At 41.0% G+C, this 25,350-nt stretch overlaps 1 protein-coding gene across 1 annotated transcript in view; it reads right to left on the reverse strand.

Annotated features, from left to right (window-relative positions):
• Positions 1 to 5,518: 5,518 nt before the first annotated feature.
• The window catches only part of TTC23L (tetratricopeptide repeat domain 23 like), a 45,457-nt gene continuing 25,625 nt past the window's right edge, over positions 5,519 to 25,350 (reverse strand). Inside the window, exons 8-9 of the mRNA XM_052659321.1 lie at positions 9,754 to 9,881; positions 5,519 to 5,551 (exon numbers count right to left, since the gene is read on the reverse strand). Coding sequence (XP_052515281.1) covers positions 5,519 to 5,551; positions 9,754 to 9,881 — 161 coding nt within the window. The remainder of the gene's footprint in view (positions 5,552 to 9,753; positions 9,882 to 25,350) is intronic.

The raw sequence follows: 25,350 nt of genomic DNA on the forward strand, positions 1-25,350 counted from the left end.
CTCCTCTGTCCATGGAATTTTCCAAGCAAGAGTACTGGAGTGGGTTGCCATTTCCTTCTCCAGGGGATCTTCCCAACCCAGGGATTGAACCCGGGTCTCCCGCATTGTAGGCAGACACTTTACCCTCTGAGCTCCCAGGGAAGCCTCCCAGGTAAACCAATGGATGGATAAAAACAAAATCAGTGTATGAGCCCCAAATTTGCATTGCATTCTTATGCTATACAGCTTTACCCTTAAGCAGTTTTCCATTGTAAACTGCTGATCTCTCTATCCAATCAAGATGGAATTCCAGGCACCGGATTTATCCTCCCAAATGAAACAATCAAAAAAGAAAAAATAGACAAAATATATTTGAAACGATCTTCAAGACAGTGAACATCGGGCAACAAAAGACGGTGTTCCTGAGAGAGGGAAAACAAGTGAAGTAAACCCTACGACTTCCCCAGATTACTACTGAGAGAGCCTCTCCAAGCTTTGATGTAGGGAAGTGGAGCTCAGCAAGCACTCTGAATTAAGGATATGGAGCTCAGACTCTCGGAAGATTCTTAGGGCAGAGTAACGGAGAGACAGCTGCACAGAAAAAGAATATCTGTATCTGCAGGACATCCCCTTCAAATATAGCTGACCCACAGTCTGGGAACCTGCAGGTATAGTGGAGCTGACTGTACTACACCATTTTTCTGGTACTACACCGTTTTATACTACAGACGTGAGCATCTGCAGACTTTGGTGTTGGCGAAGAGGGAGGGTGGGGAGTTCTAGAACAAATCCCCCACAGACACAGAGGGACAACTGTATTCAGGAGAGTACTGATTAACACAGACATGTAAAAACTGCCCAAGGCTTGAGAAAAGAATCATCTGCAGGTCCCAGAGGGAACAGAGCAGTGTTTACATACAGCCAGGTACAATGCCTGTTCCCACCAGCCAAACTGGAAAGCCACATTGTCGTGGAGCACTGGGTGGGCTACTCAGAGGTACTGAGGCTTTTGCTTCAGTAATGGGGGATAAATAGCCCTTGACTAAATAAGCCCTTGTCCCATCTAACAAATCTTAAAAGCAAGACCTAAAAGGACCAAACTCTAATGTAACTGAATTTCACAACAAAGTAATTTGACTGAGTTCCAGAACAAAGTTCAAGAATACTTACAGGAACACAAAAATATCCAATACTCAACAATGTAAAATACACAATGTCTGGCATCCAAACAAAGATTGAGGTTGAATCCCTATTCCAAGTGGAGGGCAGAGCCTTCATTGCTAGGTAAGATCTAGCTGGGGCTCTCCTTTCACTGATTTTGTGTGGAATATGGTAAGCAAATCCTTACAATGTGGTCTTTTATGATTCAGAAAAGTTAGCTTCAATGATTTCTTTAATTACTGTATTATTGTAATATCAATTCAAGTATTGATATTACAGTCTCTCTTCAGAAACACATTAGAATTCTTTGGCTAAAGAGGATTAAAAATACAGATTCTGGACACCAGTCTTAGAATATCTGATTTAATAGTCTAGAGTGGGACTCAGGAATCTGTTTTCTGTTTCATTTTTATTTTGTTTTACAAATTTGTTTTGTTCTGTTGCAATCCTAGATTTGGGGAATATTGCTCAACAACACTCAGCATGTTAAGATTCTCTTCAATATTTTCAATCCGGATTGAATTGTTTCAAATTTCTTGTTTTCCTGAAATTCCTTAATTCACCCTTAAAAATTTAATTTCATCTCATCTTTTGGCCTCAAACTGTGATCCATTCATTTTTAAGTTTTCTCTTCTTACAGGTTTATGATCCCATGACAGAGCTGCCAGCCATGTGTTTATCCTTCCCTTGAAGAAGCTGTTGGGACCTTATATTTTCATAGGGTTTTTGTTTTCTCTTAACCTTCCAAATGAAGTCCCCTTTCTTCTGTTACTTACTATTTTAATATGTATTTTCTGATTACATTTAGTTAACCTGAAAGGAGATAAATGTATCCAGTTCTGACATTTGGCAATATACATGTGTGGACTGCTTTTGACTTTACCCTGGAGAAAGGAAAGGCTACCCACTCTAGTATTCTAGCCTGGAGAATTCCACGGACTGTATACTCCATGGGGTCACAAAGAGTCGGACATGACTGAGTGACTTTCACTTTCATGAACATTAGTTGATTTATATTAACTTTTCCTCTGACATTGAACAAATCTGGGTTTTAAGTAGAGACATCACTACCAATCTTACTAAGTCTTAAGCTTGGTCTGTTAGTAAGCTGACTGGTTGAACAACTGTTAGTCACACCTCTTGCCACATCCTGCTACTAGGGAATAAACTTCCAGGATACTAGGAATCAGTACTTGAGTAAGGATGGCTGTACAAAGTGTTCCTTGTTCTAACACAATCTCGAGTGCTTCTTCAAGATTCTGCTACTGACATACCAAGATTTCAGGATTAGAGTGTTACTCTTTTAAGACTCTGGTCCAGGCATGGACACAATAAAAGTTTCTGTAGTCATATTCTTCCTCAGCACATCTAACAATGTGGAGAATATTCAAAAGAGAACACTTTACTTTAAAAAAAAAGAAAGAAAAAAAAAAACAAGAAGGCAGGCAGGCTAGAGAAAAGGAAGCGAAGGGAAAACACACACACACACACACACACACACACACACACACACACACACACACACACACACCTCCCCTCACATTGTGCTTATAGGCTTGGGAGCAAATGTAACAAAACCAGCCAGTATTTACCTTCCTTAGCAGTTGAACTGCCTTTCTGAGCTCTCCTTTGGCAAAGCAGATCTTTCCCATGTTATAGAATGTTTCAGCCACTTTTTCATTACAGTCACCATAGCTGATGACCTGAGATCTCAATGAAGCCTTTAGCAGTCTGTAAGCCTCCTAGGGGATTAAAAAAATACATACATACTTTTAATTCACCTGGCAATTCTGAAGGAGCATGCTGGTTGTATTCTTCTCTATGGGAGGCATCCTACCCCACAATGGTACAACCCACCAGGATCAGTCGGTTGTGATATGTCATCTAGGTAATGTTCCCATGAAGAGTTGAAGTTTCAAGCTTATAATTAATTATAGTAGTTAATTCACATGAACAATATTATTTCATCTTTATGACTACCCTACAACAGAGAAATGTTATTACACTCTTTTCTAGATGAAGGAATGGAAACTAATAAAGGCAAAGGATCTTGCTTGAGCTCACAGAGCCTGCAGTTAGCAGTGTCAAGATTCAAACCAGCCAGTCTGAATTCCATTGCCCTTGCTCTTTTTTTTTAAGATTTTTTTTTAAATGGGGACAATTTTGAAGTCTTTATTGAATTTGTTACAATGTTGTTTCTGTTTTACGTTTTGGTTTCTTGGCCACAAGGCATGTGGGATCTTTGCTCCCTGATGAGGGATCAATTTGACACCCCCTGCAATAGAATGAAAAGTCTTAACCACTGGACCACCAGGAAGTCCCAAGCCCTTGTTCTTTTTTTTTTTTTAATGACTCTTAAAAAAAGTTTTCAAGCCTTCAGAAAACCTGAAAGAATAGTAGAATAAATACACAAAATATTTTCACTCACTGGCTATCATTTTGCAATGTTTGCTTTATTGCACTCTCTTTAAAAAATTATGTGTGTGTATGTGTGTAATAGACAACATTTTATATAGTTAATACATATATAAATATATACACCCACTGGCTATCATTTTGCAATGTTTGCTTTATTGCACTCTCTTTAAAAAATTATGTGTGTGTATGTGTGTAATAGACAACATTTTATATAGTTAATACATATATAAATATATACACATATAGTTTTGTTGAAAATAAATTGTACTCAATATCCTAAGATAAAATAGTGTCAACAATTCCATTTTAAAAGGAGCTTTTTCTCCTGTTCTCAAGCCTGAGATGATACTCTCAGCCTGGAAGATGGCAGTTCTGGCTAGTGGATCCTGTTTATTTTTAATCAGTGGCAGATTAAACTTCTATTTGAAAAAAAAATGTTATTTTTCAAAGGAACATAATTCCTAAATCTTCTGAGTTTCTGTTATGGTCTTTTAGAACAGGCTGAGGGTCTCATCTCAGGCTTGAAGGGTGGAAGAAAAAGCTCCTTTTAAAATGGAATTATCCCTGATGCTCTAGAAGCTAGGATTCCTAGTTTTCATCCAGGGTGCTGCTACTGCTGCTGCTGCTAAGTCGCTTCAATTGTGTCCGACTCTGTGCGACCCCATAGACGGCAGCCCACCAGACTCCCCCGGCCCTGGGATTCTCCAGGCAAGAACACTGGAGTGGTTGCCATTTCCTTCTCCAATGCATGAAAGTGAAAAGTGAAAGTGAAGTCGCTCAGTCGTGTCCGACTCTTCACAACCCCACGGACTGCAGCCTACCAGGCTCCTCCGTGCATGAGATTTTCCAGGCAAGAGTACTGGAGTGGGGTGCCACCAGGCTACCCATGTTCAATTCCTGGGCAGGGAACTAAGATCTCTCTTCAGGCCTGCTCACTGCTGTCTCCCTGAGATCAGTTTCTTTGGGGCTTCAGTTTCAGGTGGCACTAGTGGTAAAGAACCCACCTGCCAATGCAGGAGAGGTAGGAGACTCGGGTTCGATCCCTGCGTCAGGAAGATCCCTTGGAGGAAGGCATGGCAACCCACTCCAGTATTCTTGCCTGGAGAATTCCATGGACAGAGGAGCCTGGTGGGCTACAGTCTATAGGGTTGCAAAGAGTCGGACACTGAAGTCAGACTGAAGTGACTTAGCACATACGCACATCCCACAGGAAGTGTATTGTGAAATTCAGCAAAGTAATTCAAGTTATTGAGCACCTACTATGTACCAGTTACTGTTTCAGGCACTGAGGACACAGCAGTGAACAAAACAAAAACCGCTGCCCTCGTCAAGCTAATTTCCTGGTAGTAAAGGTGATCTGTCCACAGTCCTGCCTGTGGTTTAGATACAGAGCCATCTGGCTGGCACTCAAACGCTTTTGTATCTCTAGGAGATTGGTACATGTGGTTAGAAGCAGAGAGCTGTTAGGCATTGATATTGGTGTCTTATCACAAAGTCATGATGTTCACTGTATTAGAACCTAACAAGAATAAGCTATGAGATTCTGACCAAGTGCCTTTATACCATGGAAACTAAATTAAAATATTAGATACATCTGTGGCTTTGCTAGCTCATATTAATCTTCCATACCAATAGAAAATGCCAAGGCCATTGTAAAAATAATAAAAAACATTGCAAATCATCACCATGCTTTTTGCCTCTAAGAGTGGCAATTAATAAAACTAAAGAAAATGTCATCATTTATAAAAATATTCAAATGTGAAATAAAAGAAGCTTTTTCTTCATTCCTCGAAAAAACAAAACAAAACAAAACAAAACCCTTTCCTATTATGTGCCTAGAACCCTACTCTTAAACTGGTTGTCACATGGCCAACAAGATCATGTCAGATCCATACTGTTTCTTCACATGCCTGAGGAAGAATAAAGAGCTGACTTGGTCAGATCAAAGTCATGTGGTATCTCATGACAAATAAAGGTCTTCACTGCCTTCATGCTAAACTCAGTACTAAAGTTCAGGTCCAAAGTTTTTGAGTAAGAGTTTAGACTCATGGGACTTCTAAGTAAAAAGGTCAGCGACTAAAAGCTTCTTTTGATGGCTATAACTCTTTTTTAATGTGAAAACAAAAGTTTGGTCAATAAAGAGCTGAAGACCAGAAACTGAGAAGGAAATAATATATCAAGAGTAAAACAAACAAACAAAAAAACTTAGCTATATCTAAAGATGAAAGCCCATTTTGACTTAAAATATGAAATTTACACAGGACTAGAGATTATATGTGTCCTGGATTTGAAGGGGCTCATATTTCAAGATACAGGAAAAAAAAAATTTTTTTTTTTAAAAAAACTAATATTGCAACATGCACCAGCCCTATTTTTTTCCTGGCTAATATTGCAAGCTGCACCAGCCCTATTTTTATTCCTGGCATTACCTGAGCCTCCTCTGAGCTTCCGTTTCTGAATGTTGTTGCTCAGTCGCTCTGTTATGTCTGATTCTTTGAGACCCCATGAACCGCAGCATATCAGGCTTCCCTATCCTTCACCATCTCCTGGAGTTTGCTCAAACTCACGTCCATTAAGTTGGTGATGCCATGCAACAATCTTGTCCTCTGTTATCTCCTCTGCCTACTGCCTTCAAGCTTTCCAGCATCAAGGTCTTTTCTAATGTCAGTTCTTCACATCAGGTAGCCAAAGTAATGGAGCTTCAGCTTCAGCATCAATCCTTCCAGTGAATATTCAGGACTGATTTCCTTTAGGACTGACTGGTTGGATCTCCTTGCAGTCCAAGAGACTCTCAAGAGTCTTCTTCAATACCACAGTTCAAAAGCATCAACTTTTCAGCACTCAGCTTTCCTTATGGTCCAACTCTCACATCCATACATGACTACTGGAAAAACCATAGCTTTGACCTGACAGACCTTTGTTGGCAAAGTAATGTCTCTGCTTTTAAATAAGCTGTCTAGATTGGTCATAGGTTTTCTTCCAAGGAGCAAGTGTCTTTTAAATTCATGGCTGCAGTCACCATCTGCAGTGATTTTGGAGCCCAAAAACATAAAGTCTGTCACTGTTTCCATTGTTTGCCCATCTGTTTGCCATGAAATGATGGGATGGGGTGCCATAATCTTAGTTTTGTGACTGTTGAGTTTTAAGCCAGCTTTTTCACTCTCCTCTTTCACTTTCATCAAGAGGCTCTTTAATTCCTCTTCGCTTCTATAAGGGTGGTGTCAACTGCATATCTGAGGTTATTGATGTTTCTCCTGGCAATCTTGATTCCAGCTTGTGTTTCATCCAGCCTATCATTTCATATGATGTACTCTGTATATAAGTTAAATAAGCAGAGTGACAATATACAGCTTTGACATACTCATTTCCCAATTTGGAACCAGTCTGTTCTTCCATGTCCAGTTCTAATGGCTGCTTCTTGACCTGCATACTATTTTATCAGGAGGCAGGTAAGGTGGTCTGATATTCTCATCTCTTGAAGAATTTCTACAGTTTGTTGTGTATCAAAGGCTTTAGCATAGTCAGGGAAGCATATGTTTTTCTGGAATTCTCTTCCTTTTTCTATGATCCAACAGATGTTGGCAATTTGATCTCTGGTTCCTCTGCCTTTTCTAAACCCAGCTTGAACATCTGGAAGTTCTCAGTTCACGTACTGTTGAAGCATCGCTTTGAGAATTTTGAGCATTACTATGCTAGAGTGTGGGCTTCCCTAGTGGCTCAGACGGTAAAGCGTCTGCCTGCAAAGGGGGAGACCTGTGTTCAATCCCTGGGTCGGGAAGATCCCCTGGAGAAGGAAATGGCAACTCACTCCAGTACTCTTGCCTGGAAAATTCCATGGACTGAGGAACGTGGTAGGCTACAGTCCATGGGGTCACAAAGAGTTGGACATGACTGAGTGACTTCACTTCACTTTCACTTTGTTAGCATGTGAAATGAGTGCAATTGTGCAGTAGTTTGAACATTCTTTGGTGCCTTTCTTTGAGATTGGAATGAAAACTGACCTCTTCCAGTCCTATGGCCACTGCTGAGTTTTCCAAGTTTGCTGGCATATTGGGTGCCAACAGCATCATCTTTTAGGATTTGAAATAGTTCAGCTGGAATTCCATTACCTCCACTAGCTTTGTTTGTAGTGATGCCTCCTAAAGCCCACTTGATTTTGCACTCCAGGATATCTGGCTCTAGGTGAGTGATCACACCATCATGCTTATCTGGGTCATTAAGATCTTTTTTGTATAGTTCTTCTGTGTATTCTTGCCACCTCTTCTTAATATCTTCTACTTCTGTTAGGTCCATACTATTTCATTTCTTTATTGTGCCCATCTTTGCATGAAATATTCTGTTGGTATCTTCTAATTTTCTTGAAGAGATCTCTAGTCTTTCCCATTCTATTGTTTTCCTCTATTTCTTTGCACTGTTCACTTAGGAAGGCTTTCTTATCTCTCCTTTCTATTCTTTGGAACTCTGCATTCAGATGGGTATATCTTTCCTTTTCTCCTTTGCCTTTCACTTCTCTTCTTTTCTCAGCAACCTTTAAGGCCTCCTCAGATAGCCATTTTGCCTTTTTGCATTTCTTTTTCTTGGGAATGGTTTTGATCACCACCAAACGTTCGTACAATGTTATGAACTTCCATCCATAGTTCTTCAGACACTGTGTCTATCAGATCTAATCCCTTGAATCTATTTGTCACTTCCCCTGTATAATCAAAAGGGATTTGATTTAGGTCATACCTGAATGGCCTAGTTGTTTTCCCTAGAAGAAGTGAAAGTCACTCAGTCATGTCTGACTCTTTGCAACCCCATGGACTAAACAATCCATGAAATTCTCCAGGCCATAATACTAGAGTTGGTTGCCATGCCCTTCTCCAGGGGATCTTCCCAACCCAGGGAGCGAATGCAGGTCTCCAGATTGCAGGTGGATTCTTTACCAGCTGAGCCACCAGAGAAGTCCAGTGGTTTTCCCTACTTTCTTCAATTTAAATCTGAATTTTGCAATAAGGAGTCATGATCTGAGCCACAGTCAGCTCCCGGTCTTGTTTTTGCTGACTGTATAGAGCTTCTCCATCTTTGGCTGCAAAGAATATTATCAATCTGATTTTGGTACTGACCATCTGGTGATGTCCAGTGTTGTTGGAATAGGGTGTTTGCTGTGACCGGTGCATTCTCTTGGCAAAACTCTGTTAGCCTTTGCCCTGCTTTGTTTTGTACTCGAAGGCCAAATTTGCCTATTACTCCAGGGATCTCTTGACTTCCTACTTTTGCATTCTAGTCCCCTATGATGAAAAGGACATCTTTTTTTGGTGTTAGTTCTAGAAGGTCTTGTAGGTCTTCATCAGTTCAGTTCAGTTCAGTTGTTCAGTCATGTCCGACTCTTTGCGACCCCATGGACCACAGCATGCCAAGCCTCCCTGTCCATCACCAACTCCCAGAATTTACCCAAACTCATGTCTATCAAGTCGGTGATGCCATTCAACCATCTCATCCCTCTGTCACCCCCTTCTCCTCCCACCCTCAATCCTTCCCAGCATCAGGGTTTTTTCAAATGAGTCAGCTCTTCACATCAGGTGGCCAAAGTATTGGAGTTTCAGTTTCAACATCAGTCCTTCCAATGAACACTCAGGATTGATCTCCTTTAGGATGGACTGGTTGGACCTCCTTGCAGTCCAAGGGAGTCTCAAGAGTCTTCTCCAACATGACAATTCAAAAGCATCAATTCTTCAGTGCTCAGCTCAGTAGGTCTTCATAGAACCATTCAACTTCAGCTTCTTCGGCATTAGTGGTTGGGGCATAGATATGGATTACTGTGATATTGAATGGTTTGCCTTGGAAACAGAGATCATTCTGTCATTTCTGAGACCATATCCAAGTACTGCATTTTGGACTCTTTTGTTGACTATGAAGGCTACTCCATTTCTTCCAAATAGATTCTTGCCCACAGTAGTAGATATAATGGTCATCTGAATTAAATTCATCCGTTCTGGTCCATTTTAGTTCACTGAGTCCTAAAATGTCAATGTTCACTCTTGCCATCTCCTGTTTGACCACTTCCAATTTACCTTGATTCATGGATCTAAGATTCCAGGTTCCTATGCAATATTGTCCTATACAGCATCAGACTTTCTGAATTATGAAATGAAAAAGGCTGCCTCAATCTAACAAACAGTCTAGCAATTACATTTGTGAGTTGATAATATTTACCCGCTTTTTCCCATTTTGAACAAGCCATTTGCAAAATTCTTCAACAGTTGTCAGTGTTTCATAATCCTCTGGGCCCAATGTTGTTTGATATGCAGTGATGCTTTTCATAAAATACAGCCCAACAGCATCTGCATAAAAGGGAAACAATTATTTAAGGCAATATGCTAATCTTTACAAGTGTCTAATTTCAACTTTGGCTCAATCAATTAGATATTTTCATGCTTAAAGCCCATGGCTGTCCTCTTTCCAGGACTCATAAAAGCTTCACACAGTCTGAGATATAGTTTGATGGCATCAGACGAAGTTCTAATTTTTTTTTTTTTTGATGAAATGCATGGATTTTCTGTAGGAAAAGAAAGCGTATGTCTGAACAGTCTTATTCTAAGACCTAAAGTAATCACAAATTAAACTCTCCTGTGCAATGGAAGACTATATTTTCAGTTAAAGTCATACAGAGACTGCTGTTTATTGGGGTTCCTGTTGAGTGTATGTGTGTGGAGAGTGAGTTTTCATTTTAAAAGAATTTTAAATTTACAGTTGTTGTTGTTTAAAAATTTACTTCCAATGATGTCTTTTATTCTAAACATAATAGATATTTTTTAAATCAATCTAGAAAATGCAGAGAAGCAAAAAGAAAATAAAAATTATCTCCATACACATCACTTGGGAACAGGCACTAACATTTTTTAGCCACTGTATTAAGGTGTAAGCTGTATAACACACATTCACCCACTGTAATTATACAGTCTGTAATACTTAGGTAACCATGATACATGATGTGATCACACAATATGCAGTCTTTTCCAGCTGATTCCTTCATGTAGCATGCTGTTTTAAGGTTCATCCATGTTGTTGCATGAATTAGTACTTCACTCCTTTTTCTAAATGAGTATTTTTCCATCCTATGGATATATGACATTTTGTTTACACATTCACAAGCTGACGAATACTTGTGCATGTGAATATGGTCTACTGTACCTCCCCCATACTTACCAGTTCCAATCCCATTCCTTTCTGTGGATGACTTACCATCTGCTGTCATTTTCTTTCAGCCTGAGGGTTTCCTTTAGTGTTTCTTTTAGGGCAAGGCTGCTACCAATAAATCCTGATCTTGTTTATCCAGAGATGTCTCTATCTCACCTTCATTTCTGAAGGGGAGTTTCATGGGATGTACAGTTCTTGGCTGAATTTTACTGCAGTATTTTCCACTGCCTTCTAGCCTTAATTTATCTGATGAAAAATCAACCATTGATCATATTACTGTTCTCCTAGAAATAGTTGTTTTTCCATTGCTGCTTTTAAGATTTTCTCTTTGTCATTCAACAATTTGACTACATGTGCAACTGTGGTTTTACTTGTGCTTACCTTACTTGGCATTGAGATTTTCAGATCTGTGGATAACATTTTTATCCAACTGGGGAACTTCGGGGCCATGATTTCTTTAGATGATTTTCTGCCTTGTTCTTTCTCTTCTCCTTATGGAGCTCCCATTACATGAGTGTGTGTACCCCTGCTGTGGTAGCACAGATATCTGATGCTCTCATTTCTCTTCAGTGTCTCCTATTGCTATTCTTTTGATTGGATCATCTCTAGTGACCTGCTTTTGAGCTATCTCTATCTTTTCTGCTATCTCAAAGCTGATGTTGAGACCATTAACACATTTTTTATTGTTACTATATCTTAAAATTCCAGAAATTCCATTTTAGCTAGTTTATTAAAAAGCAGTTTATATTTCTCTATAAAAATATAAAGATTTCATATTTACTAAATAATTTTCATAATTTTTTTAAATTCTTTGAACTGTTTCCTTTAATTTTTCAACATATTTATGATAGCTGCTTTGAAGTCTTTGCTAAATCCAACATCTAGCCCACTTAAGAGTCAATTTCTATTGACTGCTTTTTTTCTGAGTCATGGGCTTCTGCCTCTCTGTATTCTTCTCTTTTTTTGTTGTTGTTGATAACTCTACACTTTAGATAATCATAGGAGTAATCACAGATTCTGATACATCTTTGTGGGGTTCTGTTTATTAGGTAAACTATACAACCTGTCTTCCCCATGGTGTCAGGAGGCTAATGTCTTTGCTCTGGTGTTATCTGTGTGTGCTTGGTTTTTATTTTTTAGTAATAAACCTTTTAGAGAAGTTTTACATTCACAGAAAAATTAAGTGGAAGATAGAGATTTCCAGTATAATTTTGTCTCTAAACACTTATGATGGTTAATGTTATGTGTCAACTTGACAGGGCTAAGGGATCCCAGATAAGCTGGTATATAATAATTCCTAGTGTGTCTGTGAAGGTATTTCCGGAAGACACTAGCATCTAAATCAGTATACTGAGTAAAGAGCTACCCTTATTAACATGGGCTTCCCTGGTAGCTCAGCTGCTAAAGTATCTCCTGCAATACAGGAGACTCCAGTTTGACTCCTGAGTCAGGAAGATCTGCTGGAGAAGGGATAGGCTCCCCACTCCAGTGTTCTTGGGCTTACCTGGTGGCTCAGCTGGTAAAGAATCCACCTGCAATGAGGGAGACCTGGGTTTGATCCATGGGTTGGGAAGATCCCCTTGAGAAGGGAATGGCTACCCATTCCAGTATTCTGGCCTGGAGAATTCCATCAACTATACAGTCCATGGGGTCACAAAGAGTTGGACATGACTGAGTGACTTTCACTTTCACTTATCAACATAGACAAGAATTATCAAATCTATTGTTCAGTTTAGTTCAGTCACTTAGTCGTGTCTAACTCCTTGCGACCCCATGAACTGTAGTATGCCAGGCCTCCCTGTCCATCACCAACTCCCAGAGTCTACCCAAATTCATGTCAATTGTGTCGGGGATGCCATCCAACCATCTCATCCTCTGTCGTCCCCTTCTCCTCCTGCCCTCAATCTTTCCCAGCATCATCAGGGTCTTCTCCAATGAGTCAACTCTCCACATCAGGTGGCCAAAGTATTGGAGTTTCAGCTTCAACATCAGTCCCTCCAATGAACACCCAGGACTGATCTCTTTTAGGATGGACTGGTTTGATCTCCTTGCAGTCCAAGGGACTCTCAAAAGTCTTCTCCAACAACACAGTTCAAAAGCATCAATTCTTTGGCACTCTGCTTTCTTTATAGTTCAACTCTCACATCCACACATGACTACTGGAAAAATCATAGCCTGACTAGATGGACCTTTGTTGGCAAAGTAATGTCTCTGCTTTTTAATATACTGTCTATGTTGGTCATAACTTTCCTTCCAAGGAGTAAGCGTCCTTTAATTTCATGGCTGCAATCACCATCCACAGTGATTTTGGAGCCCAGAAAAAGTCAGCCACTGTTTCGCCTGTTTCCCCACCTATTTGCCATGAAGTGATGCGACCAGATGTCATGATCTTAGTTTTCTGAATGTTGAGCTTTAAGCCAACTTTTTCACTTTCCTCTTTCACTTTCATCAAGAGGCTTTTTAGTTCCTGTTCACTTTCTGCCATAAGGGTGGTGTCATCTGCATATCTGAGGTTATTGATATTTCTCCTGGCAATCTTGATTCCAGCTGTGCTTCCTCCAGCCCAGCGTTCCTCATGATGTACTCTGAATATAAGTTAAATAAGCAGGGTGACAATATACAGCCTTGACGTACTCCTTTTTCTATTTGGAACCAGTCTTTTGTTCCATGTCCAGTTCTAACTGTTGCTTCCTGACCTGTATACAGGCGTCTCAAGAGGCAGGTCAGGTGGTCTGGTATTCCCATCTCTTTCAGAATTTTCCACAGTTTATTGTGATCCTCACAGTCCAAGGCTTTGGCATAGTCAATAAAGCAGAAATCAATGTTTTTCTGGAACTCTCTTGCTTTTTTGATGATCCAGCAGATGTTGGCAATTTGATCTCTGGTTCCTCTGCCTTTTCTAAAACTAGCTTAATACCTCATGCCCAAGGTAAGAGGTACGCACTGAGAGAGGGCATCAGAGGGCAGACAGACTGAAACCACAATCACAGACAACTAGCCAATCTGATCACGTGGACCACAGCCTTGTCTAGCTCAGTGAAACTAAGGCATGCCATGTGGGGCCACCCAAGACAGACAGGTCATGGTGGAGAGGTCTGACAGAATGTGGTCCACTAGAGAAGGGAATGGCGAACCACTTCAGTATTCTTGCCTCGAGAACCCCATGAACAGTATGAAAAGGCAAAAAGATAGGACATTGACAGATGAACTCCCCAGGTCAGTAGGTGCCCAATATGCTATTGGAGATCAGTGGAGAAATAACTCCAGAAAGAATGAAGGGATGGAGCCAAAGCAAAAACAACACCCAGTTGTGGATGGGACTGGTGATAGAAGCAAGGTCCAATACTGTAAACAGCAATATTGCATAGGAACCTGGAATGTTAGGTCCATGAATCAAGGCAAATTGGAAGTGGTCAAACAGGAGATGGCAAGAGTGAACATCGACATTCTAGGAATCAGCGAACTAAGATGGACTGGAATGGGTGAATTAACTCAGATGACCATTATATCTACTACTGTGGGCAGGAATCCCTTAGAAGAAATGGAGTAGCCATCATAGTCAACAAAAGAGTGAAATGCAGTACTTGGATGCAATCTCAAAAATGACAGTATGATCTCTATTCATTTCCAAGGCAAACCATTCACTATCATGGTAATCAAATCTATTGACGGTCTGAATAGAATCAAAAAAGGCAAAGGAAGGGTGACTCTCACTTTCTTTTCTTGAACTGTGAAATCCATCTACTCTAGCCCTTTGAGCCTTTGGATTCCAAGTCTTACATCAGAGGTCCCCACATCCCCCAGTTCTCAGATCTTTGTCCTCATATTGGGATTTACATCATTAGCTTCCCTGGTTCTCAGGCCTTCAAACTCGGACTAAATTATGCCATCAGCTTTCCCAGCTCTTCAGCTTATACATGGCAGGTTGTGGTACTTCTCATCCTCCGTAACTACATATGAGCCGATTTCTATAATAAATCTCCTCTCATATATCTCTGTCTATATGTACTGCTGGTTATGCTTCTCTGAAGAATCTGACTAATATAGATTTTGGTGCCAGGAGTGAGCTCAATAACATAGACTCCACTCATCAAGGACAACTTGGTCACGGCCACTGCTGAGTGCCCAGGATACGATGTGCGTACATGATCAATCATGTCTGACTCTTTGCAACTCCATGGACTGTAGCAAGCCAGGCTCCTCTGTCCATGAAACTTTCCAGGCAAGAATACTGGAGTGGGTTGTCACTTCCTTCTCCAGGGGATCTTCCTGACCCAGGGATCAGAGCCGCATCTTGTGTGTCTCCTGCACTGGCGAGTGGATTCTTTACTGCTGCGCCACCTGGAACCAATACTGAATTCCCAATATAGCACCATTCCCCAGGTGACCAGTCATTCATTTGGTAGCAGGTTGGTTAGTCTGAACTACTCTCATCATGGAAGGGCCAGAGTATATCTTTACTGGAACAGATACTTACCCTGGATGCAGATTTGCATTTCCTGCATGCAATGCTTCTGCCAAAACTACCATCTGGGGACTTAGAGAATGCCTTATCCACCATCATGATATTCCACACAATATTGCTTCATATCAAGGAAATCACTTCACAGCAAAGGAAGTATGACAATGGACCCAGGCTCGTGGAAATCACCACTTTAGGACAATTAGTGAAAGTCGCTCAGTCGTATCTGATTCTTTGTGACCTCATGGATTATAGAGTCCGTGGAATTATCCGGGCCAGAATACTGGAGTGGGTAGCTTTTCCCTTCTCCAGAGGATCTTCCCAATCCAGGGATCAAACCCAGGTCTCCCCCATTGCTGGCGGATTCTCTACCAGCTGAGCTACAAAGGAAGCCCCAGAACACTGGAATGGGTAGCCTATCCCTTCTCCAGCGGATCTCCCCAACCCAGGAATCGAACCGGTGTCTCCTGCATTGCAGGTGGGCTCTTTACCAACTGAGCTATCAGGGAAGCCTTAGGATGGTTGCCCACCATCCTAAAGGAGCTAGCTTGAGAAAATAGTGGGCTGCCTTTGAAGACTCTGTTACAGTGTCAGCTAGGTGGCAATACTTTGCAAGGCTGGGTCAAGCTTCTCCAGAAGGCTGTATATTCTTTGAATCAGCATCCAGTATATGGTGCTGTTTCTCCAATAGTCATGATTCACAGGTCTAGGAATCAAGGGATGGAAATGTGAGTACCATCACTCATCATTATCCCTATGACCCACTAAACAAAATTTTTGCTTCCTGTTACCATAACTGTATGTTCTGCTGGCCTAAAGGTCTTAGTTCTAGAGGGATGAATGCATTCATTAGGAGACACAATGATTCCACTGAAGTGGAAGTTGAGACCGCCTCTTGGTCATTTGGGTTCCTCCTGCCTTTGAATCAAAAGACAGGGAAAGGAGTTACTGTGCTCGCTGGGGTGACTGCTCCTGATCCCTCAGGACAGGAGTACTACTCCACAGTGGAGGTCAGGAGAGTCTTTTTGGAATATAGCAGGTCCCTCAGGGCTTCTCTTAGTAGTACTGTGCCCTATGATTAAGATCAATGAAAAGCTACAACATCCTAATCCAGGCCAGATTAGGATTGACCCATTCAGGAATGAAGGTTTGGGCCACTTTCCTAGATAAAGAAGCATTACCAGCTGAGGTGCTTCTTGAAGACAAAAGGGATATAGATTGGGTAGTAGAAAAAGATAGATATAAATACCAGCCATGACCACATGAACAGTTACAGAAATGAGGACTGTAATTGTAATGAGAATTTCCTTATTTTATAAATACATTTGTGTATGTGTGTGTATACACATATTCATATTAAGCAACTGTCTTTGTTTTCTTTACTATTTTATTTTCTTATCATGTAACATAAGATGTATTAGCTTTATATCAACCTTTAAGGATCATCAAATTTACCTCATGGCTTTCCAGTTATAGGATACTGCAAGGCGAGTCAACATCCTGAAGGACTTCACCTCCTCTTCTGGGGAAGGGATTAGTGTCTTTTCAGCTGTAACCAGGAGAGCTGTATCATGTCAGGTAGAATGATGACCATGTTATTGTCTTCATTTGAAGATTAATGAGATGTGTATAGATATCAAGTTGATGAGAAGTAGATTTATGATGGTGACTTTTGTGTCAGTTTGACTGGGCTGCTGCTGCTGCTAAGTCACTTCAGTCGTGTCCAACTCTGTGCGACCCCATAGACGGCAGCCCACCAGGCTCCCCCATCCCTGGGATTCTCCAGGCAAGAACACTGAACTGGGTTGCCATTTCCTTCTCCAATGCATGAAAGTGAAAAGTGAAAGGGAAGTTGCTCAGTGGTGTCTGACCCTTAGCATGGACTGCAGCCTACCAGGCTCCTCCATCCATGGGATTTTCCAGGCAAGAGTACTGGAGTGGGGTGAAGGATGCCTAAATAGCTGGCAGAACATTATTTCTGAGTGTGTCTGTGGGGGTGTTTACAGGAGAGATGAGCATCTGAATCAGTCGACTGAGTAAAGAAGTTCCACCCTCTCCAGTATGGGTAGACATTGCCCAGGCCTTCAGGGTCCAGATAGATCAATAACAGACACCCTCCCCCCCACCAAAAAAAGGCAGCAGAAGGGTGTATTCTGAGTTGAGAAATTCATCTCCTGTCCTTGGACATCACATAGTTGTTTTAGATTCTCAGTCTTGATAATTCCAGTGGCTCAGACGATAAAGAGTCTGCCTGCAGTGCAGGAGGTCCAGGTTCGATCCTTTGGTCGGGAAGATCCCCTGGAGAAGGAAACGGCAACCCACTCCAGTATTCTTGCCTGGAAAATCCCATGGGCAGAGGAGTCTGGCAGTACAATCCATGGGGTCACAAAGAATTGGACACGACTGAGCCACTTCATTTTCCATTTCTAAGTAAGTAAGATGCTGATGATTGTTCTGTCTCTTTAAATTATAGTCTTTGACTTTTAGTATGCCTTGTATTTCTTCTTGATAGTTGGGCATGATGTGTTGTATAAAAGGAACTGCTCCAAACAGGCCTTTAGTAATGGGTAGTAAGGTGCTGGGGGAAGGGAAGCATGGTATAATGCTGTGCTTTGGTGAGCCCAGGCCTCGGGACTGGGAACTCTACAAGTGCTCCTCAGTCCCCTCTCCCTCAGATGGGACAGCATGGAGGAGGCTGAAGTTGGACATTTCCATCTTCTCAGGTTGGTTAGGCTCTAGGAAAAAAACTCAATATTTAGGGTCTCGTTTGAAAAAAAAAAAGTTTCTCTTGAAGGCAGGCCTTGTTAAGCAGGATGCTCTGGTATATTTTTTAAATAGCTACTTTCCCCCTCTCCCTGCTGCAAGCAAGGGGTATTTTTCTCCAGTGTTCACTGTGAAAACCTGATAAAGTTCCTGGAGATAAAAATATAAAGTGTGGGGGATCCCCTATGATTGAGTAACCTTGGAATTTTTAACTCTCTTAATTTTTAATTAAAAATTTAAAATTTTTGCCCACACTGAGCTTCCAGAAATTCATCAACTACAGTTCAGGTTTTCTTAACCCCAGTACTGGTTCCTGTCAAGATGGAGATCTGTTCCGGTAAACTGAGATTCTCTGTATTCACCTATTTCTCCAGTTTCAGAGGCATCAGTTGACTTGTGACCCATGACCTCACTTCTCTGACAGATCAAAGACGAGTTAGTGATTTTTCAGTTTGATCAGCTTCTGTATTGTTAGAATGGATTGATGATTTCCAAATTCCTACACACTGGACCAAATACTGAAAGTCTTTGCTCAGGTTTCAATACTTATTTTAATTTTTAGTCTGGATTCCTGGGGGTGAGCCCTGTGTCTACCTAGCTAGTGTTGACCCACTGACTTGGGAAGAGGTTGTGCTCAAATGCCTCCAGATGCTATGTCTTTCATCCTCTGTTGAATGATCTGTATGTAGATTGGGGAATGCATTCAAAGCTCTACCACATCTCAAGTCTCCTTTGGTTGTTTTTTGCTGGACCCTCCAGTGTCCCCTGTATGTGTATGTGGTTTCCCAGATGGCCAGAAATGTTGGGAGAGCTTATTTAGCCTTTTTATGGCTCTCTCATTTCAAGGTTCTTTCAGTTAAAATTGATGACTGGCCTGCTACTGACACCAACCAGTACAGCATATTCAGGCAAACAATTATCAGGCATTCCCCAATTCATTTCCTACTATGCTGGCCACTTTCATCTGATAAATCTGTAGGCTTTTGTCCCATGCTTTAAACGAGTCACTAGCCTCCTCTGCCGGCAAAGGTGCTGGTTTTCTCAGCTAGCCTCATGTTGATAAAATTGTGTTCTTCAAGGACTGAGCTGGGGCTGTGGATGGGTGGTAGCAGCCCCAGGCAAGATGCCAAAAAGACTCACTCTTTACCTAAAGCTCTAACAGTTTTTCGAGAATGATTTGCAATTTGTTATCTGCTTGGCACCCCACTCCAGTACTCTTGCCTGGAAAATCCCATGGATGGAGGAGCCTGGTGGGCTGCAGTCCATGGGGTCGCTAAGTTGGACATGACTGAGTGACTTCACTTTCACCTTTCGCTTTCATGCATTGGAGAAGGAAATGGCAACCCACTCCAGTGTTCTTGCCTGGAGAATCCCAGGGACGGGGAAGCCTGGTGGGCTGCCGTCTATAAGGTTGCACAGAGTCGGACACGACTGAAGTGACTTAGCAAAAAAAAAATCTGCTTATCTATTTCCAGTGTCCTGAAATGGCTACTTTTTTTTTTTTAATCATTTTATTCAGTTTGTGTGTATGTGTGTGTGTGTTATGTATGTTAAGAGGTTATACAGAACTACTCACAAAGCCACAGCCAGAAGTCTCTACCTCTGTTTATATTTTGATGCAGTTTTTCTTACTCTGCAGTTCATTTTTCATGTTTATATAAATGGAACTATAGGGCTTACCTCCTAGCTCAGTCGGTAAATAATCTGCCTGTAATGCAGGAGACCTGGGTTCAGTTCCTGGGTCCAGAAGATCCCCTGGTGAAGGAAATGGCAACCCACTGCAGTATTCTTGCCTAGAAAATCCCATGGACAGAGGAGCCTGGCAGGCTACACTCCAAGGGGTTGCAAAGAGTCAGACACTACTTAGCAACTAAACCATCACATTTACTTTCTGTGTCCTAAAAGTGCAAGTTATTTTTCCTTAATGCTTTTTCAATATTTATTTAGTTTATTTTTGACTGTACTGGGCCTTTGTTCCTCTGTGTGGGCTTTTCTCTAGTTGCAGCAAGCAGGGGCTATTCTTGAGTTGCGGTGTGTGGGCTTCCCATTTCAGTAGCTTCTCTCATTGCAGAGCACTTCATCTAGGTTTGCAGGCTTAGTAGTTGTGGCTCATGGACTCTGGAGCAATGGCTCAGCAGTTGTGGCTCATCGGTTTAGTTGCCTTGTGGCATGTGGGATCTTCTCAGAGCAGGGATGAAACCTGTGTCCCCTGCACTGGAAGACGGATTCTTAACCACTGGACCACTAGGGAAGCCCCTTAAGGCTGCTTTCTAAAATTTAACCTTTTCTTTATTTGTAAAATCTAGCCCTTTTATTTTGGTCATACTTTGATAATTGCAAGATCTCAGTCCCCTGACCAGGGACTGATTCCAGGCCATGGCAGTGAAAACCTGGAGTCCTAACCACTGGTCAACCAAGGAACTCCTATAATCTAGCCCTTTTAAATACTACAAAATTCTATATAGCTAATATACCAAATTTTCCTTTCATTTATTGATAAAGTTGTTTATAATATTTCACAGTTACAAATACTGCCAGAGTGAAATCCTTATACATGTTTCCTTTTCAGTTTTATTAGATATATCAAATGGGTCCCTTAATTTCAAATCAGATTGATTATATTCTTTGCAGACAAAGATGGAGAAGCTCTATACAGTCAGCAAAAACAAGACTGGGAGCTGACTGTGGCTCAGATCATGAACTCCTTATTGCCAAATTCAGACTTCAAATTGAAGAGAGTAGGGAAAACCACTAGACCATTCAGGTATGACCTTAATCAAATCCCTTACAATTATATAGTAGAAGTGACAAATAGATTCAAGGGATGAGATCTGATAGATATAGTGCCTGAAGAACTATGGATGGAGGTTCATGACATTGTACAGGAGGCAGTAATCAAAACCATCGCCAAGAAAAAGAAATGCAAAAAGGAAAAATGGTTGTCTGAGGAGGCCTTACAAATAGCTGTGAAAAGAAGAAAAACTAAAGGCAAAGGAGAAAAGGAAAGATATACCCATTTGAATGCAGAGTCCCAAAGAACAGGAAGAAGAGATAAGAAAGCCTTCCTCACTAATCAATGCTATGAAACAGAGGGGGAAAAAGAATGGGAAAGACTACAAATCTCTTCAAGAAAATTAGAGATACCAAGAGAACACTTCATGCAAAGATGGGCAGAATAAAGGACAGAAATGGTATGGAACTAACAGAAGCAAAAGATACTAAGAAGAGGTGGCAAGAATACACAGAAGAACTATACAAAAAAGACCTTCATGACCCAGATAATCAGGATGGTGTGATGAATCACCTAGAGCCAGACATTCTGGAATGCGAAGTCTAGTGGGCCTTAGGAAGCATCACTATGAACAAAGCTAGTGGAGGTGATAGAATATTTCAAATCCTAAAAGATGATGCTGTGAAAGTGCTGCACTCAATATGCCAACTAATTTGGAAAACTCAGCAGTGGCCACAGGACTGGAAAAGGTCAGTTTTCATTCCAATCCCAAAGAAAGGCAATGACAAAGAATGTTCAAACTACTGCACAACTGCACTGATCTCACACGCTAGCAAAGTAATGCTCAAAATCCTCCAAGCCAGGCTTCAACAGTACATGAACCGTGAACTTCCAAATATTCAAGCTGGATTTAGGAAAGGCAGAGGAAACAGAGATCAAATTGCCAACATCTGCCGGGTCATCGAAAAAGCAAGAGAGTTCCAGAAAAACATCTATTTCTGCTTTATTCACTATGCCAAAGCCTTTGACTGTGTGGATCACAGCAAACTGTGGAAAATTCTGAAAGAGATGGGGATACCAGACCACCTGACCTGCCTCTTGAGAAACCTATATGCAGGTCAGGAAGCAACAGTTAGAACTGGACATGGAACAACAGACTGGTTCCAAATAGGAAAAGAAGTACGTCAAGGCCGTATATTGTCACTCTGCTTATTAACTTCTATGCAGAGTACATCATGAGAAATGCTGGACTGGATGAAGCACAAGCTGGAATCAAGATTGCTGGGAGAAATATCAATAACCTCAGATATGCAGATGACACCACACTTTGCAGAAAATGAAGAACTAAAGAGCCTCTTGATGAAAGTGAAAGAGGAGAGTGAAAAAGGTGGCTTAAAGCTCAACATTCAGAAAACTAAGATCATGGCATCTGGCCCCATCACTTCATGGCAAATAGATGGGTAAACAATGGAAACAGTGAGAGACTATTTTGGGGGGCCCCAAAATCATTGCAGATAGTGATTGCAGCCATGAAATTAAAAGACACTTGCTCCTTGGTAGAAAAGTTATGACTAACCTAGATAGCATATTAAAAAGAAGAGACATTATTTTGCCAACAAAGGTCTGTCTGGTCAAAGATATAATTTCTCCAGTAGTTATGCATGGATGTGAGAGTTGGACTATAAAGAAAGCTAAGTGCCGAAGAATTGATGCTTTTGAACTGTGGTGTTGGAGAAGACCCTAGAGAGTCCCTTGGACTGCAAGGAGATCCAACCTGTCCATCCTAAGTAAAACAGTCCTGAGTATTCATTGGAAGGATTGATGCTGAAGCTGAAACTCTAATACTTTGGCTGCGAGATGCAAAGAACTGACTCATTTGAGAAGACCCTGATGCTGGGAAAGATTGAAGGCAGAAGGAGAGGGGGATGACAGAGGATGAGATGGTTGGATGGCATCACCAACTCAATGGACATGAGTTTGAGTAAACTCCGGGAGTTTGGTGATGGACAGGGAGGCTTGGCGTGCTGCAGTCCATGGAGTGGCCAAGAGTCAGACACAACTGAGCCACTGAACTGAACTGAATTTAATAACAATGTTTCCCTGGTGGCTCAGCAGTAAAGAATCTGCCTGCAGTGCAGGAGACACAAGAGACACAAGACCTATCCCTGAGTCAGGAAGATCCCCTGGAGAAGGAAATGGCAACTCATTCCAGTATTCTTGCCTGGGAAATCACATGGACAGAGGAGCCTGGTGGGCCACAGTCCATGGGGTCACAAGAATCAGACTTGACTTAGCAACTAAACCACCAACACAATTTCATATCAATTACACTATCACTCCCACCAGCTATGACTGAGCAGACCTGTTTACCTATCTGTCAAATGACAGATAATTTCAAATTTTTGAAACTTTCACACAGTATGGTTGAAAAGTTGATTGCCCTATAGTTTAATATATATATAGCTCTAATATGTATAATATCCTACCAAACTGTCCTTCAAGGAGTTTGTAATCAAACTGCTCTCTTTAATGCTAAAAGGTTATCTTTTTAAAAATGCTGACAATTTGACAGAAGAAAATTGGTATCTTTGCTATTTTATATTATTTCTTGATTATTGTAATAGTGATTCATGTTGAGTTAATGCTTATGTACAATATGAAAGTGTTTGAGGTTTGGGGAGACACTTGGATACCAATTGTTCCAATACCATCTGTTGAAGAGACTATCACTTGCACACTGAATTACTTTTGCACCTTTGTCAAAAATTAATTGGTCATTAATTAATTAAGTCTATTTCTGGGCTCTCCTTATGTTCCAATGATTCTGATTTCTGTCTGTCCCTTTATCAATACCACTCTCTTGATAGAGTAAATCTTAAAATCAAACAGTACGATTCTTCTAACTGTATTATTTTTAAAAATTGTTTTAGCTTCTTAGTTTCTTTGCTTTTCCATATAAATTTTGCAGTCAGCTTATCTATATTTACAAAAGTTCCTGGGAATTCCCTGACTGCCCAGTGGTTAGAACTCAGTGCTTTCACTGCTGAGGGCCCAGGTTCGATCTCCGGTTGGGGAATTAGATCTCACAAGCTGTTGAGCCCAGCCCAAAAAAAAAAAAAAAAAAAAAAAGTACTGGAATTTTTATTGTAATTGAGTTAAATTCATAAACTGATTTAGGAAGACTTGACAAGCTCCCTGATAGCTCAGTTAGTAAAGAATTCGCCTGCAATGCAGGAGACCCTGGTTCAATTCCTGGGTCAGGAAGATCTGCTAGAGAAGGGATAGGCTACCCACTCCAGTGTTCTTGGGCTTCCCTTGTAGCTCAGCCGGGAAAGAATCTGCCTGCAATGAGGGAGACCTGGGTTTGATCCCTGGGTTGGGAAGATCCCCTGGAGAAGGAAAAGGCACCCAACTCCAGTATTCCGGCCTGGAGAATTCCTTGGACTGTATAGTCCACGGGGTTGCAAAGAGTCAGTCGTGACTGAGCGACTTTCACTTTGACATCTTTACTACTATGAGTCTTCCAATCCAAGAACACAATGTGTCTCCATTTATTTAGGTCATCTGTCTTTGATCAGGATTCTGTAGTCTGCAGCACACAGATCCTGAGTATATTTTGCTAGATTTATCCCTAAGTGTTTCATTTAGGAAATGGGGTTCTTGTAAATGATATTTTTAAAAATTTTGGTTTCCAGTTGTACTTTGCTAATATAGAAATGTGTGTCGATCTTATATCCTATGACCATGCTAAGCTTAAACTCACCGTGCTGGTTCTAGGAGATTTGTAAATTCCTTGGAATTGTAAATGCCTTGGTCAGTCATGCTGTCGATGAATAGAGACCATTTTATTTCTTCTAAGCTGTATGTCTTTTTCTTGCCTATTACACTGGCTAACACTTCCAGTACTATGTTGAATAAGAGTAGTGAGTGAACATCTTGCCCTTGTTTGTGATCTTAGACAAAAGCATACAGTCTTACCAATGAACGTGATGTTGGCTGTAGGCCTTTTGTACAGGCCTTTTATCAGACTGAGGAAGTTCCCTTTCTATCATGAAAGGATAGTGAATTTTGTCACATGCTTTTTCGGCATCAGTTGATAAGATTATGTGCTTTTGGTCTTTGGATTGTTGATACGGCCAGTCAGTTCAGTTGTGTCCTACTCTTTGCGACCCCACGGACTACAGCACTCCAGGCTTCCCTGTCCATCACCAACTCCCGGAGCTTGCTCAAAATTGAGTTGGTGATGCCATCCAACCATCTTATCCTCTGTTGTCCCATTCTCCTCCTGCCTTCAATCTTTCCCAGCATTAGGGTGTTTCCCAGTGAATCAATTCTCCACATCAGGTGGCCAAAGTATTGGAGCTTCAGCTTCAGCATCAGTCCTTCCAATGAATATTCAGGACTGATTTCTTTCAGGATTTAGTTTATATGGTAGAACATTGATTCAGGTTTGAATACTGAACCAGCCTAACATTCTCAAAGGAAAAAACCTCACTTGATCATTGTGTATTATTCTTTTTTATATATTGCTATACATTTTGTTGTTGTTTTTTACATCTATGTGCATGAAAGGTATTGGTCTATTATTATTTTTGTTATTTTGGTTTTGTTTTTTCTTCTAATGTCTTTGTCTGATTTTGGTATCAGGAGATGCTGG

The sequence above is a fragment of the Budorcas taxicolor genome, chromosome 20 (genome assembly GCF_023091745.1).
Source record: "Budorcas taxicolor isolate Tak-1 chromosome 20, Takin1.1, whole genome shotgun sequence".
Taxonomy (NCBI): Eukaryota; Metazoa; Chordata; class Mammalia; order Artiodactyla; family Bovidae; genus Budorcas; species Budorcas taxicolor.